Consider the following 16,831-nt stretch of genomic DNA (forward strand, 5'->3'; position numbering starts at 1 on the left):
GCCCAAAGTCACCCAGCCAGCTGTCATGCTTAAGGCGGGACTAGAACTCACCGTCTCCTGGTGATTGGCCCAAAGTCACCCAGCCGATTTTCATGCCAAGGTAGAACTAGAACTCACTATCTCCTAGGGATTGCTTCAAAATCACCCAGCCGCTTTTAATGCCTAAGGCGGGACTAGAACTCACCGTCTCCTGGTGATTGGCCCAAAGTCACCCAGCCAGCTGTCATGCTTAAAGCGGGACTAGAACTCACCATCTCCTGGTGATTGGGCCCAAAGTCACCCAGCTGGTTTTTCATGCCAAGGTAGAACTAGAACTCACCCTCTCCTAGTGACTGCTTCAAAATCACCCAGCCGCTTTTAATGCCTAAGGCGAGACTAGAACTCACCGTCTCCTGGTGATTGGCCCAAAGTCACCCAGCCAGCTGTCATGCTTAAAGCGGGACTAGAACTCACCATCTCCTGGTGATTGGGCCCAAAGTCACCCAGCTGGTTTTTCATGCCAAGGTAGAACTAGAACTCACCCTCTCCTAGTGACTGCTTCAAAATCACCCAGCCGCTTTTAATGCCTAAAGCGAGACTAGAACTCACCGTCTCCTGGCGGTCGGCCCAAAGTCACCCAGTCAGCTATCATCCCCCCCCGATTCTGGTCCCCACATTCTGGGGCTGCAGAGAGGGGGAGTGGGCTCTCCTTTCTATGGGACAGTCCTTCAAAAAAACTAGAATTCTTTATTGGCCAGGTGTGATGGGACACAACCAAGGAATTTGTCTCTGGTGCATAAGCTCTCACTGTGCATAAAAGCCGTAAGTGATCAATCACAATCATAGTCATCCTAAAAAAAAAAAAATTCATCATAAATCATAAGATACAACACTCCCAGGAAGCTAAATAAGCAATCAATCTAAATCTAAATATAATTTTAATAATTATAATTATTATTTATAATTATTAATCATAAATAATAATCATAAATAATTCAGGTAAAATAAGTTTTTTGTTTGTCAACCTTGATCACTTTAAGGGTGAGGGGGGCACTTCTGATGTCATCATTTCTGCTTGAAGGAAACGGCGATCCAGAAATCTGTAGTATCTTTACACCTCACTTAATCTTTATTTTAATGATTACTAAGTGTGTGTGCGAGTGGGGGGGTCATTTCCTGATTAAAAAGTGGGGGGGGGGTTGCCTCTCTATTAAAAGTTTTATCTGGGGTTGAACCGGCCTGATCTTCAAGCTTTGCACCTTTGTTCTAGCCGGCCTTGGGAGGAAAAAAAAGTGAAGATTGGTACATGGAAAGGAGACCACAAGGAAATCCCAAGGAAATTGGGAGGTTGAAAGAAACCCCGAACGGAGAGCCATCCAAATCCTTGTGCTTCCTCTTGCCAAGGAAACACCCAGAGCCGAGTTGGCTCAAAGGGAAATTTTGTGGGTTTTAATAGACGCGTCGACAGCCCAGACTTCCGATCTCGGTTTGTTCGGAAGAGTTTTAAATACTTTTGAACTGAGTCTTGCGGGGCGGGGAGGGAGAGAAAAGCACTCCGCGGAAGCCAGAAACCCCTACAAGGCCTCCTACCTACCTACCAGGGTCGTTTTGCACTTTTCGCCCAGCCGGCCTTGGAGAAAACAAAAACAAACAAAAGTTAAGATTTGGCACTGGGAAAGGAGACCACAAGGAAATCCCACAGCCATCCCGGCAGAGAGCAGTGCAAATCGTCCCCGTCTCCCGTCCCCGCCTGTTCCCAAAGCGGCATTTGGAGCCGAGTTTGCCGGGGGTGGGTGGGGGGGTGGGTGGGAAGTGGGGGAGAATTTTGTGGGGTAACAATTCCTTTGGGGACGCAATTTTCCCACGCTTGAAAGGCGTGGAGAGGGAGGAAACGAAAACACGGGAGTTTGAAGTCCCAAAGCCCTCGGGGGTCCCACGCCAGCCGCTCCTACCTGCCGGCCAGGTGAGAGGAAAGGTTGCCCGGGGGGGGGGGGACAAGTCCACTGGGGAAGGGGAGGGGAGGGGAGGGGGCTCTTTCCCCACCTCTGACCTGGGAGTCGCACGTGAGAACAAGGTGCAGGCGGAGCTGGGGCCAGGTGGGGCGAGTCCAAAGCCAGGCCTGACGGGGGGTGGGGGGGGTTGTGTGATTGTGTGTTTGTGGGTGTTTTGTGGGCTTCTGTGCTTGTGCCTGTGCTTGTGTTTGTTTGTGTCTCTTGTTTGTGGGCTTCTTTGCTTGTGAGAGTGTGTGTTTGGGTGTGTGTTTGTGTGCTTCTGTGGTGTGTGCGTTTGTTTGCTTGTGTTTGTGTGTGTGCTTGTGTTTCTTTGTGTGTGTATTTGTGGACTTCTTTGTATGTGTTTGTGTGCTTGTGTTTGTGTGTGTTTGTGGGCTTCTGTGGTGTGTGCGTTTGTTTGCTTGTGTTTGTGTGTGTGCTTGTGTGTGTGTTTGTGGGCTTCTGTGCTTGTGTGTTTGCTTGTGTTTCTTTGTGTGTGTATTTGTGGACTTCTTTGTATGTGTTTGTGTGCTTGTGTTTGTGTGTGTTTGTGGGCTTCTGTGCTTGTGTGTGTGTGTGTGTGTGTATTTGTGGGCTTGTGTTGGTGGGCTTGTATTTGTGTGTGTGTTTGTTTTTGTGTGTGTATTTGTGTGCTTGTGTGTGTCTTTGTGGGCTTCTTTGTGTGTGTTTGTGTGCTTGTGTTTGTGAGTGTGTGTATTTGTGTTTGTGTGTGTATTTGTGGGTTTGTGTGTACTTGTGTTTGTGTGTGTGTGGTTGTGTTTGTGTGCTTGTGTGTGTTTGTGTGTGTATTTGTGTGTGGGTGTATTTGTGTGGTTGTGGGTGTGTTTGTGTGCTTGTGTTTGTGTGGGATTGTGGGATTGTGTGTTTGTGGGCTTGTGTTTGTGAGTGTGTGTATTTGTGTTTGTGTGTATTTGTGGGTTTGTGTGTACTTGTGTGTGTGGTTGTGTGTGTGTGTTTGTGTGCTTGTGTGTGTAATTTGTGGGTTTGTGTGTGTGTAGTGTGTGTGTGTGGGCGTGGCGGGGGAGAGCCCTGCCTGCAGGGGGCGCCCTGGGCCTTCCCCTCCTCTGGGCTGGGCGGGCGAAGGGATGCTGGGTGGCGGCTGGCAACTCCCTGCCGGGGCGGAGCGGGCACCGCGGCGGCTTCAGCAGCAGCTCCGGCATCTCCAGCTCCGGCTCCTGCCTCGCTTCTGGCCCCGCCGCCGCCTCCGCCTCCGCCGCCCGCGACCCCCGGCAGCCCCCGACGCCCCGCCGGCCACCATGACGGTCACGCTGGGCTTGGAGGAAGGGCTCCGCGACTCCCCCCGCTTCAGGTGGGACACCACAACCCCCCCCCCCACAACGCCCCCCCTCCCCACAGGCACTGCCAGGCGGAGGCAGGCGCCGTCCAGGGAGCACCTGGTGGTGCCCGCTCCGCCTCGCTTTCCCCCCCCTCCCTCCCTCCCTCGGCCCCACGGCTCTCCAGCCCTTTGGGGGAGGGGCTGCTGGAGAAAGAGGGCAAGGACCCCCCTCTCGCCCCCTCCCTTCTCTCTCCCCTCCCCACTTATTTCCTCCCTCCCTCCCCTCTTTCTCTCCCCTCCACCTTCCCCCTCTCTCCTCCTCCTCTCCCCCAACTCCCCCTCCCCCATTTCTCTCCCCTCTTCCTCCCCCTCCCTCTCTCCCTCTCCCCATCCCCCCATCTCCCCCATTTCCCCCTATCTTCCCCATCTCTCCCCTCTACCTCCCCCTCTATTTCCTCCCTCTCTCCCCTATTTCTCTCCCCCCATCTTCCCCATCTCTCCTCTACCCCACCCCCTCTCTCCTTCTCTCCCCCAACTCCCCCTCTCCCCTCTACCTCCCTTTCCATTTCCTCCTTATCTCCCCCCTCCCCATCTCCCCTATTTCTCTCCCCTCTACCTTCCCCCTTTATTTCCTCCCTTTCTCCCCCAACTCCTTTATTTTTCTCCTCCTCCATCTGTCTTCCCCATCTCTCCTCCCTCTCCCCCCCAACTCCCCTTATCTCGCCCACTCCCCATCTCCCCTATTTCCCCCCATCTCTCCCCTCTACCCCACCCCTTCTCTCCTCCCTCTCTCCCCCCAACTCCCCCTCTCTCCCCTCTACCTCCCTTCCCATTTCCTCCCTCTCTCCCCCCTCTCTCCATCTCCCCCTATTTCTCTCCCCCTCCCTCCCCCCCTTCGCTTGGCTCTGGCCCTTCCCGGCTCTATGACCAATTTTAAAGGGCAGCCCCCTCCCCATTTCCCATCCCTGTATCTTCCCTCTGCCAGGAGGGTCCTGAGAGCAAAGTGGGGTGAGGGGCTGTCAGACCCTCCCAAGGAGGCGACCCTGAGTTTGACTTCTGCAACTTTGCCCTGGTTCAGATGGGGGGGGGAGGGCGCCAGGAGATCCGCTTCCTATTGGGTGGGGGGTCTCTTCTTACATCCCCCTTACCCCACCCTCCTTCCCATCTCGTCCCCAGCTTCCACCTGCAAAGTGGTTGCAACTGGGAGACGCAGGGTTATGCATTGGTGTTAATTGTGGGGGGTGGGCCACAGGACAAGTGGTAGGTATACACACCCAGCTACTCTCTCCGTGGTTGTGTAGACATGACACACTTTTGTGTCTCGCACGAGAACCGTTTTGTACCCCGACAGCAAGCCAGCGACAGGCCTAGGACGCAACCCGGTTTAACACGCATGTTTGCATGCAGTGGTATGTGAGACCCCTCCCCCACCAGACCTCTCCTTCCCCCGCCCCCCCCCCCGGGAAACCAGCAGGTTCCAAGCCTCCATTCGCACAACACCCCCAATCCTAAAGTAGAAGACAGTTCAATGGATTGCTTTATTCCAAGAAAAGAACGTATTTTATTTTTATTTCCATTTGGAAACCGTTTCTGGGCTTTGTGCTTGGGATGGGGAGGGGGGAAAAAAAATGAAATTTTGACTTTGGATTTCTCTATTTATTAGATCGGCTTCTCGCGATAGAAATGGCCGCTGTATATTATTGTATAAAAATTGAGGCCGTAATGTGATTATTTTTCTACTATGCTAAAAAGAATCAGAAGTCACTTCCCCCCCTCCCTATTTTTTTCCTTCTATCCCTTTTTGCTCTTTTTTCCCTTTTTCCTCCCCTTTAATTTCCGCTCTCTTTGCATTTTACGTTCTGATCAACCAATTTATTGATTTATTTATTTATTGTGTTTCTATACCGCCTTTCTCCCGTAGGACTCCAGGCGGTGTACAGTCAAGAAAAAATATAGACGCACAAACATCATAAAATTGCTAATTAAAATTATTACTTAGTTTGGTCAATCAAATAAAACCCAGAATTAGATAACATTTAAAAAATCATTCGCATGTTCGTATGTTTAGCCCCGCCTGTTGGAATAAATAAATAAAACCTTTTCTTTTCTTTTTTAAAAAAAATACACGCAATCTCAAAGAAGCCATCTTTGACCAGCCCGTCGTGCAACCTCGATTAAGCGATGTCTGGTTTCCTGGTTAAGGAGGGGGGTTGGACTAGAAGACCTCCAAGGTCCCTTCCGACTCTTGTTATTCCATTCTAAGCACGGTTTAGCGTGAGATTCGGTCTGTTGGGCCTAAGGCAGGGGCGCAAACCATGATCGGCTGGCGTGTCGCGCAAACCAGGATTTATCTCCTTGCAAAAGGCCAGCTGGGGAATTAAAACTGCCGTGTCTGGAAGCGGTGAGGCCGGAAAAACCTGACTTGGCTGCGGGTGGGCCATAAATGAGCTTGTTGTTACGGCCGCTTGCAGAACAACTTGTGGTCTGTGGCTTCCTGTCACACACACACACACACACACACACACACGCAAGCACACACACAAAACACACCGAGTTCTCCGGAGCCTTGCCCCACCTCCCGTGTTGCAACCCCCATCTTCTGTAGGTCAGTTCTCGCAACGGAAGAACAGACAGGGGGGGGGTGGAAGGATGGAGCTGGCCAAATTACAGGCAGTCCTCGTCTTACGACCCTAAGGGGGGGGGGAACGCAGCCTTTCTGTCGCTAAGAGCGAGGCATTGATTCAAAGTGGGGTTTTGCCCTCCGTTTAGAGACCTTCCTTGACACCGTTGTTAAGCGAATCGCTGCCGTGGTTAAGCGAGTCCCATGGTTGTTAAGCGAGTCCGTTGACTTCACAGCGCCACCGTCGTGAATCGTCAAAAATGGTGTGCACGGAGGAGGTCATTAAGTGTGAAAGAACGGTCCTAACTCGGGTTTTTTTTCCTGAGCTGTCGTAACTTGGAACCGTTCACACTAAATGAACGGTTGTAAAGAGAGGATAACCCGTAATCTGTTTTAATCCGAGAAAAAAAGAATAAATCCTGTTTTGCTTAGAAACCCCTTTGGGGACTTTCGTGTTTGAAACAGAGCGGGGGGAAAAAAATTGAAGTTTGAATATGATGATCAGATTAGTCGACTGTTCCAAAAAATGACTCATTTCTGCTCAACATTAAAAACAGGAAAAAAAAAATTGAGGTTTTAATCTCAATTTTGCACTCTTTTATTGCCACGAAGACAGTTGGACATCAATGCTTGCTTCTTTCTTTTCTTTTCCTTTTTTATATTCTTCCCTCCTTTTTGTCATCCCTTATTTCCCTGCTCTATTTTTATTTACAGTACCAGGGGGCAGCCGCCCCCCCCCAATTTCCGTCATTAACCGAGACTTGTATTACGCGAGCTTCGCCCCGTGTTGTGCCCATCCTTGCCACCGTTATTAAAGAGAATCAGTGCGATTGTTCAGTGAGTAACGAGGTCGTTAAACGAATCCGGCTTTTTTTTTTTTTGCCGGATTCAGGAGGTCGCAAAAGGGGAATCGGGATGCGACCTCGGGATGCTGCGACTGTCATAAATGTGAGTCAGTGTCTAGGCCTCTGAATTTTTTTTTAATCCCACGGGGATGGCTGCAAGTGTGAAAAAGGGCCTTTTAAGTCCCTTTGTCCAGTGCCGTTGTAACTTCGGTCACTAAGCGCACCGTCGTAAGTCGAGGACCCGCCTGCGTTTTACATTAGGATCTATTTCAAGGGATTTTTTTGTTTCTTTGCTTTAAACGCAAGCAAACCGTCTTAGGGTCCCCAAATCTTGTGCGTTATTTAGGAAATATAATTTCTTCCTCATTATTAAGGGTGGAAAATTTGGTGTTTTCCGCCCCCACTTCCACGCCTGCAAACCGGCTGTTCCTTAGCCATCATGGCTTGTTGGATTGGGGTTGTTTAAAGTCTCTCTCCTCTCCTCCTTCGCTTGGGGCATGCTCCAGCGCCCATCATCCCCTGCCAGGAGGCGAGTGGGCTGCATTGGCAGGGGATGATGGTTGGGGGGAAGCCGGGTGAGCCATCCCCCCCCCCTCCCGGTTGCGATGCCAAGGGCCAAAAAAGCAATATATTTCCCTTCTGAAGCTTGCCAAGGATGTGAGAAATGGTTTCCAAAAGTCGTATTTTTTTCCACCTGTGCCACGTTGCTCCTCCTGCCAGAATTTTCCCAGGCTTTCCGTGTCCCGGGGGGGCTGCACCCCTCTTGTTTTGGGGGTGCAGGGTTCCCCCCCCCACCCCGTGCGTGAGTCTGCTTTTTCGTTTTTTGCAGGAGGGTTTCGTTTTGTTTTTCATAACGTTTCCTGCAGTTTTGGTTCATTTCGCAGCGGATGTGGCTTCGCTTTGCTTCTCTTTTCTTGGTTTGGATTTTCTAACGTGGCCCCCGTGGAGGGAGGGAGGGAGGGTGGGGGGGCCGGCAGCCATCTTGGCTGAAAAGGGCCCATCGCCTTCAGGCTGGCTGTGGAGGATGGGATATAAAGAAGGGAGATATCTAGGATATAAAGAGAGAGCAAACGCCACTCCCTCTAGAACTGGTGATGTTACCTAGTTGGGTCATGAAATGGGAAAACCATCAACCTCAGAGAGCACCAAGGACCCCGCAGTTGTCCTCCTTCTCCTCTTCCTCCTTCTCTTTTTTGTCCTCCTCCCCTCCACAACCCATCTCCCTTCTAGCATTCATGATCCTTCCTTCCTTCCTTCCTTCCTTCCTTCCTTCCTTCCTTCCTCCTCCTCTTCCTCCCCTCTGCAAACTCATCTCCCTTTTAGCATTGATGATCCATTTTTCCTCCCTCCCTCCCTCCCTCCTTTCCTTCCTTCCTCCTCCTCTTCCTCCTCTTCCTCCCCTCTGCAAACTCACCTCCCTTTTAGCATTCATGATCCTTCCTTCCTTCCTTCCTTCCTTCCTTCCTTCCTTCCTTCCTTTCCTTTCCTTTCCTTCCTTCCTTCCTTCCTCCTCTTCCTCCTCTTCCTGCCCTCTGCAAACTCACCTCCCTTTTAGCATTGATGATCCATTTTTCCTTCCTTCCTTCCTCCTCTTCCTCCTCTTCCTCCCCTCTGCAAACTCACCTCCCTTTTAGCATTCATGATCCTTCCTTCCTTCCTTCCTTCCTTTCCTTTCCTTTCGTTCCTTCCTTCCTTCCTTCCTCCTCTTCCTCCTCTTCCTGCCCTCTGCAAATTCACCTCCCTTTTAGCATTCATGATCCTTCCTTCCTTCCTTCCTTCCTTCCTTCCTTCCTTCCTTCCTTCCTTCCTTCCTTTCCTTTCCTTTCCTTCCTTCCTTCCTTCCTTCCTTCCTCCTCTTCCTCCTCTTCCTGCCCTCTGCAAACTCACCTCCCTTTTAGCATTGATGATCCATTTTTCCTTCCTTCCTTCCTTCCTTCCTTCCTTCCTTCCTTCCTTCCTTCCTTCCTTCCTTCTCTTCCTCCCCTCTGCAAACTCACCTCCCTTTTAGCATTGATGATCCATTTTTCCTTCCTTCCTTCCTTCCTTCCTTCCTTCCTTCCTTCCTTCCTTCCTTCCTTCCTTCCTCCTTCTCTTCCTCCTCTTCCTCCCCTCTGCAAACTCACCTCCCTTTTAGCATTGATGATCCATTTTTCCTTCCTTCCTTCTTCCCGCTCTCTCTCTCCCTCCCTCCTCTTCCTCCTCCTCCCCTCTGCAAACCCACCTCCCTTTTAGCATTCATTATCCTTCCTTCCTTCCTTCCTCCCTCCCTCCCTCCCTCCTTTTCCTCCTCCTCCTCCTCCCCTCTGCAGCGCAAACTCACCTCCCTTCTAGCACTGATGATATTCTCTAGTTGGGTCATAAAATGCCTCCAAGAAAACCATCAAGCTCAGAGAGCACTGAAGACCCCATAGCCTCTACCTTCCCTCCTTCCTTCCTTCCTCCCTCCCTCCCTCCCTCCTTCCCTCCCTCTCTTTCTCTTCCTGCCTTCTGCAAACCCACGTGCCTCCTAGCACTGATAGCATTACCCATATGGTTCATGAAACGCCTGCAAGAAAACCACCAAGCTGAAAGAGCCCCAAGGACCCTCCCCCAATCCTCCTGTTCCTCCTCCCACCATTCCACAATCCCCCCTCCCTCCTAGCACTGAAGTCGTTCCCTAGTTGGGTCATGAAATATCCACCCTGCTCGGACAGCACTCAGGACCCCACATGATGGGATTTGTTGTTCTAAGCCTACCAATATTTTGAAGGCAGGAGGGTTACGACATCTGCAGACACTGCCTTCCCAGCATTGGTAGATTTTTGAACTACAAATCCCATCCTCCACAACACCCTGGCTGGCTGTAGGATGATGGCCAACGAACCCCAACCTGTTTAGTAGGGGCCAAGTTGGAGAGAGGCTTTGGGTTCTTGTCATCACTGCATTTGTAAGCCGCACTGAGTCCTACGGGAGAAGGGCGGCATATAAATTACATACATACATACATACATACATACATACATACATACATACATACATACAAACAAAATAAATAAATAAATAAATAAATAAATAAATAAATAAATAAATAAATAAATAAGGTATACAACCTCTTGACGGAGGCAGGAAATTGTGAGATGACCGCAACGGAGCAGAGGCTGTATGGTTGTGTGTTACTTTTTTTTTCTTTAAATATTTATTAAATTTCCAAAGATTAAAATACACAGTACAAAAAGAAACATAATACACAAAAAAATCAAGAAAAACACACGCACACACACACAAAAATGAAAAAATATAAACAACCGAAAACAAACATATCAAAATTTCAATACTTATAACAACTTTTCTGCATCGGTATCTCTAGCCTATTTAACCTCTTTACACAAATTCTACTTCTAAATATCTCTTTATCTTAAACTTACATCTTTATCTAAATGACCTTGACTTTTATTTACAATCCGACCTCGTGACAAAAACATCCCTTAAGTTTTGTGTTTACTCTCCAACCAGGAATACCATATTAAATCATAATTAAAACATGAAATAATATAGAATAACCATATTAAATAGTACTCGGTGTCCTCCCTCTCCTTCATTTCCATCGATAATCTGTCCGTCTCTGCTTATAAAAAAAATCTTTACAAAATGTAAAGCGAGATTGGCCAGGATGTTCTCGAATAGGTCTTCCGAATTGTTGGAGGTGCGGACACAAACAAGGGACATTCTACCACATGTGGTGGACCTGTCCTAAGATTAGGAAATTTTGGGACAAGATTTAAAAAATGGCTGGATGAAATAACAGGGCAGAAGATAGAAAGAAAGCTGGAATTGTTTTTCCTGGGTATTCTGGAAGGGAAAATGTTATCATGTACGGAATAACAGAATAGAAGGGACCTTGGGAGGTCTTCTAGTCCAACCTCTGTTCAAGCAGGAGACCCTACAGCCAGGATGGCGAACCTATGGCATGCGTGCCACAGGTGGCACGCGGAGCCATATCTGTGGGCACATGAGCGTTGCCCTAACTCAGCTCCAGTGCGCATGCGTGCGCCGGCCAGCTGATTTTCGGGCCTTCCGGTCCCACCAGAAGTCGGGAAACAGGCTGTTTCCAGCCTCTGGGGAGTGGGGAAGGCAGTTTTTGCCCTCCCCAGGCTCCTAGAAAGCCTCTGGAGCCCGGAGAGGGTGAAAAACAGGCCTACCGGACCCATTATGCCATCGCGTGCCAAAAGGGGAGGGTCACGTACGCATGCGTGTGGGGGCAGGGCGCATTGAATTATGGGTGTGGACACACGCGTGCGCGACCCTCCTGCTCTTCCCCGGCTTTTGGCACTCGACAGCAAAAAGGTTAGCCATCACTGCCCTATAGTATACCATTTCAGACAGATGGTTGTCCAATCTCGTCTTAAAAACCTCCAGTGATGGAGCACCCACAACTTCTGGTGGCAAGTCGTTCCACCGGTTAATTGTTCTAACTGGGAAATTGCAATTCCTCATTGACTGGACCGGTCAGTCAAGTATCACCTGCAACGTAACTCGACCACAGTGTTTCTCAACCTCAGGAAGTTAAGAGGGATGGACTTCTTATCCCATAATTCCCCACATGGCTTTTTTAAAGAGGGGTGGACTTCTACTCCCATAATCCCCCAGCCGGCAAGGGTTTACCGGAATTCAGCATGGATTAGACAAGAACAAATATCCCTTTTTTTTGTTTTGTTCTTTTGATAGAGTAACTTTTTTAGTAGATAGTGGGAATGCGGTAGACGTAATATATCTTGAAAGTGAAAAAAAAATAACATCACAAGCTAAACGAATAAACGAATTATGACTACGTGGCAGGATAATTAAATGGAAAACTGATGTGCTGGCGGAGGAATTCTGGGACTTGAAGTCCATCGTGCTGAAGTTGGAAAAACATTGTTTCCACACAGCTTTTCCCAGCCTGGCACTCTTTTGAGATGCACCCTGGGAATCTCCTGCAAAGAATTCTGGGCGATGGAGTCCCAACTCCAAATCGGGACAGCCCGCTTGGTTGAGGACGAAGAAGCAGACCCACCGACTCCTTTTAATTTCTGCAAAAAGAAATGCCTTCCGTGGCTGCTTGTTCCCAACGTGGCACTGCAAGACGCAAACGGAAATTGCAAGACTCGTACGGTGTCATGATTCTGTGGCTACGGCTCAGCTTTGAAGCCCAGGCGTTCGCGCTCATCATATCTCTGCAGTGGTTTCTAACCCGCCCTGGGTGACATATTTCCTTTCTTTCTCTCCCCCCCCTCTCCCCACAAACCTCCCCCTACCCTCAGGGCCGCCGTTGAGACTGTGGAACTAGAAGTATCGGTTTTGGAAACTCAGTTGGAAAAGGTGAGCAGGTCTTCCACGACGTGTCAGCTTAAGACCCCGGCTGAGTTTTTGCACCAAATACGTTGCAAACTTTGCACAAAATACTTTGCCCCTCCTCCTCCTCCCCCCCCCCGGGAGAAAAATCTAGAAGTTGCAAGGAGGGGGATTGGAGACGAGCAAGAAAGAGAAACATCACAAAATATTTGTTTACAGGCCTTTAAATGCTTCTGGATTGCACCATTTGACACCGCAGGAGAGCAATTTCCTGCCTAAAGCAGAATCTGTCCTAGAACAGCTCAGATCCTTTGTGATCTAGGCAGTGGTGGGATTCAAATTATTTAACAACCGGTTCTCTGCCCTAATGACCAGCTGGGTAGGCGTGGCTTGGTGGTCATGTGACCATGTGGATGTGGCCAACTCAATGTCACTCACGTCGATGGGCGCTTCACCTTAATGTTACAATGTAATAAGGGTTAATCAGAGAGGCAGTTTCTGTAAGCAGGGCAATAAAGATTAGGCTAGAAACGCCACCAGAATGTTTCCTTCCTGCCTTCCTTACAGGATTAGCCCTGTAAAGTGGGAAAAAACAAAATAAGATTTCTTCCAACAACCGGTTCTCCGAACTGCTTAGAAAGTTAATAGCTGGTTCTCCCGATTAAGTGCGAACTGGCTGAATCCCACCACTGGATTTAGGTCCTTTTAGATCCGAAACGGGTGTTTCTTCGATACTCCCAGAATTCCCCAGCCGGTTAAGAGTTTCCCGGAATTCAGCATGGATAAGACAAAGATCACATTTTTGGGGGGTAGGGTAACTTTCTTAGTAGATGGTGGGAATGCAGTCGATGTAATATATCTTGACTTCAGCAAAGTGGGAAAAAAATAACTCAAGACAAGCTAAATTAATCAACGAGTTAAAGGTGCGTTAGATGGCAATCCGGGAGCGAATGCTGCAGCCACAGCAAGAGTTTAATTTAATTTAATTAATCATATTTCTATGCCACCCAACTCCCTAGGGACTCTGTTTTTGTGTCAGGGATCCAGGAGTTCTTCCAGAATCCCCCTGGGTAGGTAGGAAGGAGAGAAAGGGAAGGAAAGAGAGTGAAGGGAAAAAGAGAGACAAAAAAGGAGGGACAGAGGGAAGGAAGGAAGGAAGGAAGATGGAAGGAAGATGGAAGGAAAGAAAGACAAGAAGGAAGGAAGGTAGACAAAAGGAAGGAAGGAAGGAAAGGAAGACAAGGAAGGAAAAGGAAAGAAGAAAGGAAGGAAGAAGGGAGGGAGGAAGGAAGATGGAAGGAAGGTAGACAAAAGGAAGGAAGGAATGATGGAAGGAAGGAAGGTAGACAAAAGGAAGGAAGGAAGGAAAGGAAGACAAAAGGAAGGTAAAAAGGAAAGAAGAAAGGAAAGGAGGGAGGGAGGGAGGGAGGAAAGAAAAGATGGAAGGAAGAAAAGGAAGGTAGACAAAAGGAGGGAAGGATGAAGGAAGGAAGAAAGGTAGACAAAAGGAAGGAAGGAAAGGAAGATAAAAGGAAGGAAGGAAAAAAGGAAAGGAGGAAAGGAGGAAGGGAGGAAAGAAAAGGAAGATGGAAGGAAGAAAGGAAGGAAGGTAGACAAAAGGAAGGAAGGAAAAGAAGACAAAAGGAAGGAAGAAAGAAAGAAAAGAAGGGAGGGAGGGAGGAAAGGAAGATGGAAAGAAGAAAGGAAGGAAAGTAGACAAAAGGAAAAGGAGGGAAGGAAGGAAGGAAGGAAAATTGTAGTCACGTGACCTTGGGATGGTACCACCCTTGTTGGTTGCCAAGCACCCAAATTTCAAATATGGGTCTACAGGGACATTAGTGCAAGGACCTAATTGCAAATAGTCATTAAACAAATGGTCGTAAGCCGAGGACTACCTGTATTGTTCCTGATCTTGCCAGCTGGAACGCCTGTCTGGTGCCGTCTCGAGCAGGTGGGCACTGCCCCAGGGTGTGCCAAGGCCGGTCTGTGGGGTGGGGTGGGGGGTGCAGTTATCCCAGCCCCCACCCCCTCAGCAGAGCAAAGCCCAGGTGCCCGCTCCTGGGGTCCGTGTGTCCCAATTCTGACCCGCCGTCTGTCCTCCTTGCCCTCCCTGGCAGTTGCTGAAGCTGGGTGGCACCATGCTGGAATCCGGGCGCCAATTCTGCAGCCACAGCAAAAGTTTTGCCTCGGGGATCCAGGAACTTTCCCAGAATTCCTCGGGGGACACGTTGATGAGCGTAAGTAGATTTGAGGGGGGTGGGGGAGAGGCTGGGGGTGCCCCCGAACCAGGGGTGAAATCTAAAATTTGTTACTACCAGTTCTGTGGGCGTGGCTTGGTGGGGGTGGAGTAATGTGACCGGGTGGGCATGGCCAATTTTTTTTTCTTTTAAAACCCATTTTTTCTACAACCTCTTTGGCGAAGAAGTTGTAAAAAAATGCTTTCAAAAGACTCTGACGATCCCAGCTGAGTTGCCTGATCGGCAGAGGCTTTTAAAAGAAAAAAAAAAGCCTCTGCCGATCAGGCAACTCAGCTGGGATCGTCAGAGTCTTTTAAAAGAAAAAAAACCTCTGCCGATCAGGCAACTCAGCTGGGATCGTCAGAGTCTTTTAAAAGAAAAAAAACCTCTGCCGATCAGGCAACTCAGCTGGGATCGTCAGAGTCTTTTAAAAGAAAAAAAACCTCTGCCGATCAGGCAACTCAGCTGGGATCGTCAGAGTCTTTTAAAAGAAAAAAAACCTCTGCCGATCAGGCAACTCAGCTGGGATCGTCAGAGGCTTTTAAAAGAAAAAAAACCTCTGCCGATCAGGCAACTCAGCTGGGATCGTCAGAGGCTTTTAAAAGAAAAAAAACCTCTGCCGATCAGACAACTCAGCTGGGATCGTCAGAGGCTTTTAAAAGAAAAAAAACCTCTGCCGATCAGGCAACTCAGCTGGGATCGTCAGAGGCTTTTAAAAGAAAAAAAACCTCTGCCGATCAGGCAACTCAGCTGGGATCGTCAGAGGCTTTTAAAAGAAAAAAAACCTCTGCCGATCAGACAACTCAGCTGGGATCGTCAGAGGCTTTTAAAAGAAAAAAAACCTCTGCCGATCAGGCAACTCAGCTGGGATCGTCAGAGGCTTTTAAAAGAAAAAAAACCTCTGCCGATCAGGCAACTCAGCTGGGATCGTCAGAGGCTTTTAAAAGAAAAAAAAACTCTGCCGATCAGGCAGCTCAGCTTGGATCGTCAGAGGCTTTTAAAAGAAAAAAAAACCCTCTAATGTCTTTTTTCCCCTCCTAGGAGTGCCTGGAAAAGTTTTCCCAAAGTTTGAGCAGAATGATGGAACAGCAAGAGGTGAGCGGATTGATCTTCCTGTTAAGCTGTTAAGGATGGGAGACCACCAGGAAATCCCAAGCCTGTAAATGAGATGCAAAACTCAGAAAAAGCCTCCCAAAATAATAATAAGAGATTTCCCCCCCCCCCCCCCCAAATCAAATCAAGGAGGATTAAGGATAAGTTTCTCTTAATAATCGTGACCAAAAATATGCAATATAATGGAATAAAATATGCGATAAAATAGAAAAAAAAACACGCCATAAAATAAAATATGCAATACAATGCAACAAAAAATAAGTAAATGCAATAAAGTAACGGTGTGAAATAAAATAAACTTGGTTGCAACTCGATTAAAAGTGCTCTTTTTTTTTTGTCCTAGGAACTCCTGGAGACCGCGCAACAGTCGCTCAAGCTGCAGCTGCAAACTCTGGTGAAGGAGTAAGTGTGTCCGATGGGGGTCTGTCGGCTTAGAATTATTGGGCGGGAATTATTCGGGACGGAACAGGATTTGAACTGGGATCCCCCGGTCTCTGTTTCGGATCTCTGTCTATTGAACTCGCCAACTATGGTTAGTTAGCTTTGCATTTGGTAGCTGCCTCCCCACATATCTGTGATCTCACAAGATGTTCGACCAGGCCCAACTGGGTTTAGATATCGGGGGTTAGAATGCACCCATTGGCTTCCCAGAGTCAGTTTGGTCTAATGCCGTGATGGTGGCACGTGGAGCCATATCGGTGGGCACGCGAGCTCAGCTCCGGCGTCCATGTGCGTGCCGGCCAGCTGATTTTCGGGCCTTCTGGGTCCACCAGAAGTTGGGAAACACGCTGTTTCCGGCCTCCGGAGGGCCTCCGGGAGGGTGGAGAAGGCCCGTTTTTCGCCCTCCCCAGGCTGTAGAGGCTTTCTAGGCGCCTGGGGAGGGTGAAAACAGCCTTCCCCAACACCCCGGAGGCTGGAAATGGCCCGTTTGCCGACTTCCAGTAGGACCGAAAGGCCCGTTTTTCGCTCTCTCCAGGCTGTAGAGGCTTTCTAGGCGCCTGGGGAGGGTGAAAACAGCCTTCCCCAACACCCCGGAGGCTGGAAATGGCCCGTTTGCCGACTTCCAGTAGGACCGAAAGGCTCGTTTTTCGCTCTCTCCAGGCTGTAGAGGCTTTCTAGGCGCCTGGGGAGGGTGAAAACAGCCTTCCCCAACCCCCCGGAGGCTGGAAATGGCCCGTTTGCCGACTTCCAGTAGGACCGAAAGGCTCGTTTTTCGCTCTCTCCAGGCTGTAGAGGCTTTCTAGGCGCCTGGGGAGGGTGAAAACAGCCTTCCCCAACCCCCCGGAGGCTGGAAATGGCCCGTTTGCTGACTTCCAGTAGGACCGAAAGGCCCATTTTTCGCTCTCTCCAGGCTCCAGAGCCTTTCTAGGAGCCTGGGGAGGGCGAAAAACGGGCCCACCGGGCCATCGCGTGCCAAAAGCGGTGGGAGCGACGGGGAG

General features: G+C 49.2%; 1 protein-coding gene across 1 annotated transcript in view; it reads left to right on the plus strand.

The window, feature by feature from the left end:
• Positions 1 to 3,113: 3,113 nt before the first annotated feature.
• ACAP1 (ArfGAP with coiled-coil, ankyrin repeat and PH domains 1) overlaps positions 3,114 to 16,831 on the plus strand; it is a 38,745-nt gene continuing 25,027 nt past the window's right edge. The window contains exons 1-5 of the mRNA XM_060685242.2: positions 3,114 to 3,300; positions 12,012 to 12,069; positions 14,160 to 14,279; positions 15,321 to 15,374; positions 15,736 to 15,794. Of these exons, the coding sequence (XP_060541225.2) occupies positions 3,248 to 3,300; positions 12,012 to 12,069; positions 14,160 to 14,279; positions 15,321 to 15,374; positions 15,736 to 15,794 (344 nt within the window). The 5' untranslated portion in view covers positions 3,114 to 3,247. The remainder of the gene's footprint in view (positions 3,301 to 12,011; positions 12,070 to 14,159; positions 14,280 to 15,320; positions 15,375 to 15,735; positions 15,795 to 16,831) is intronic.

The sequence above is a fragment of the Pantherophis guttatus genome, chromosome 4 (assembly GCF_059756535.1).
Source record: "Pantherophis guttatus breed Tessera chromosome 4, ASM5975653v1, whole genome shotgun sequence".
NCBI lineage: Eukaryota > Metazoa > Chordata > Lepidosauria > Squamata > Colubridae > Pantherophis > Pantherophis guttatus.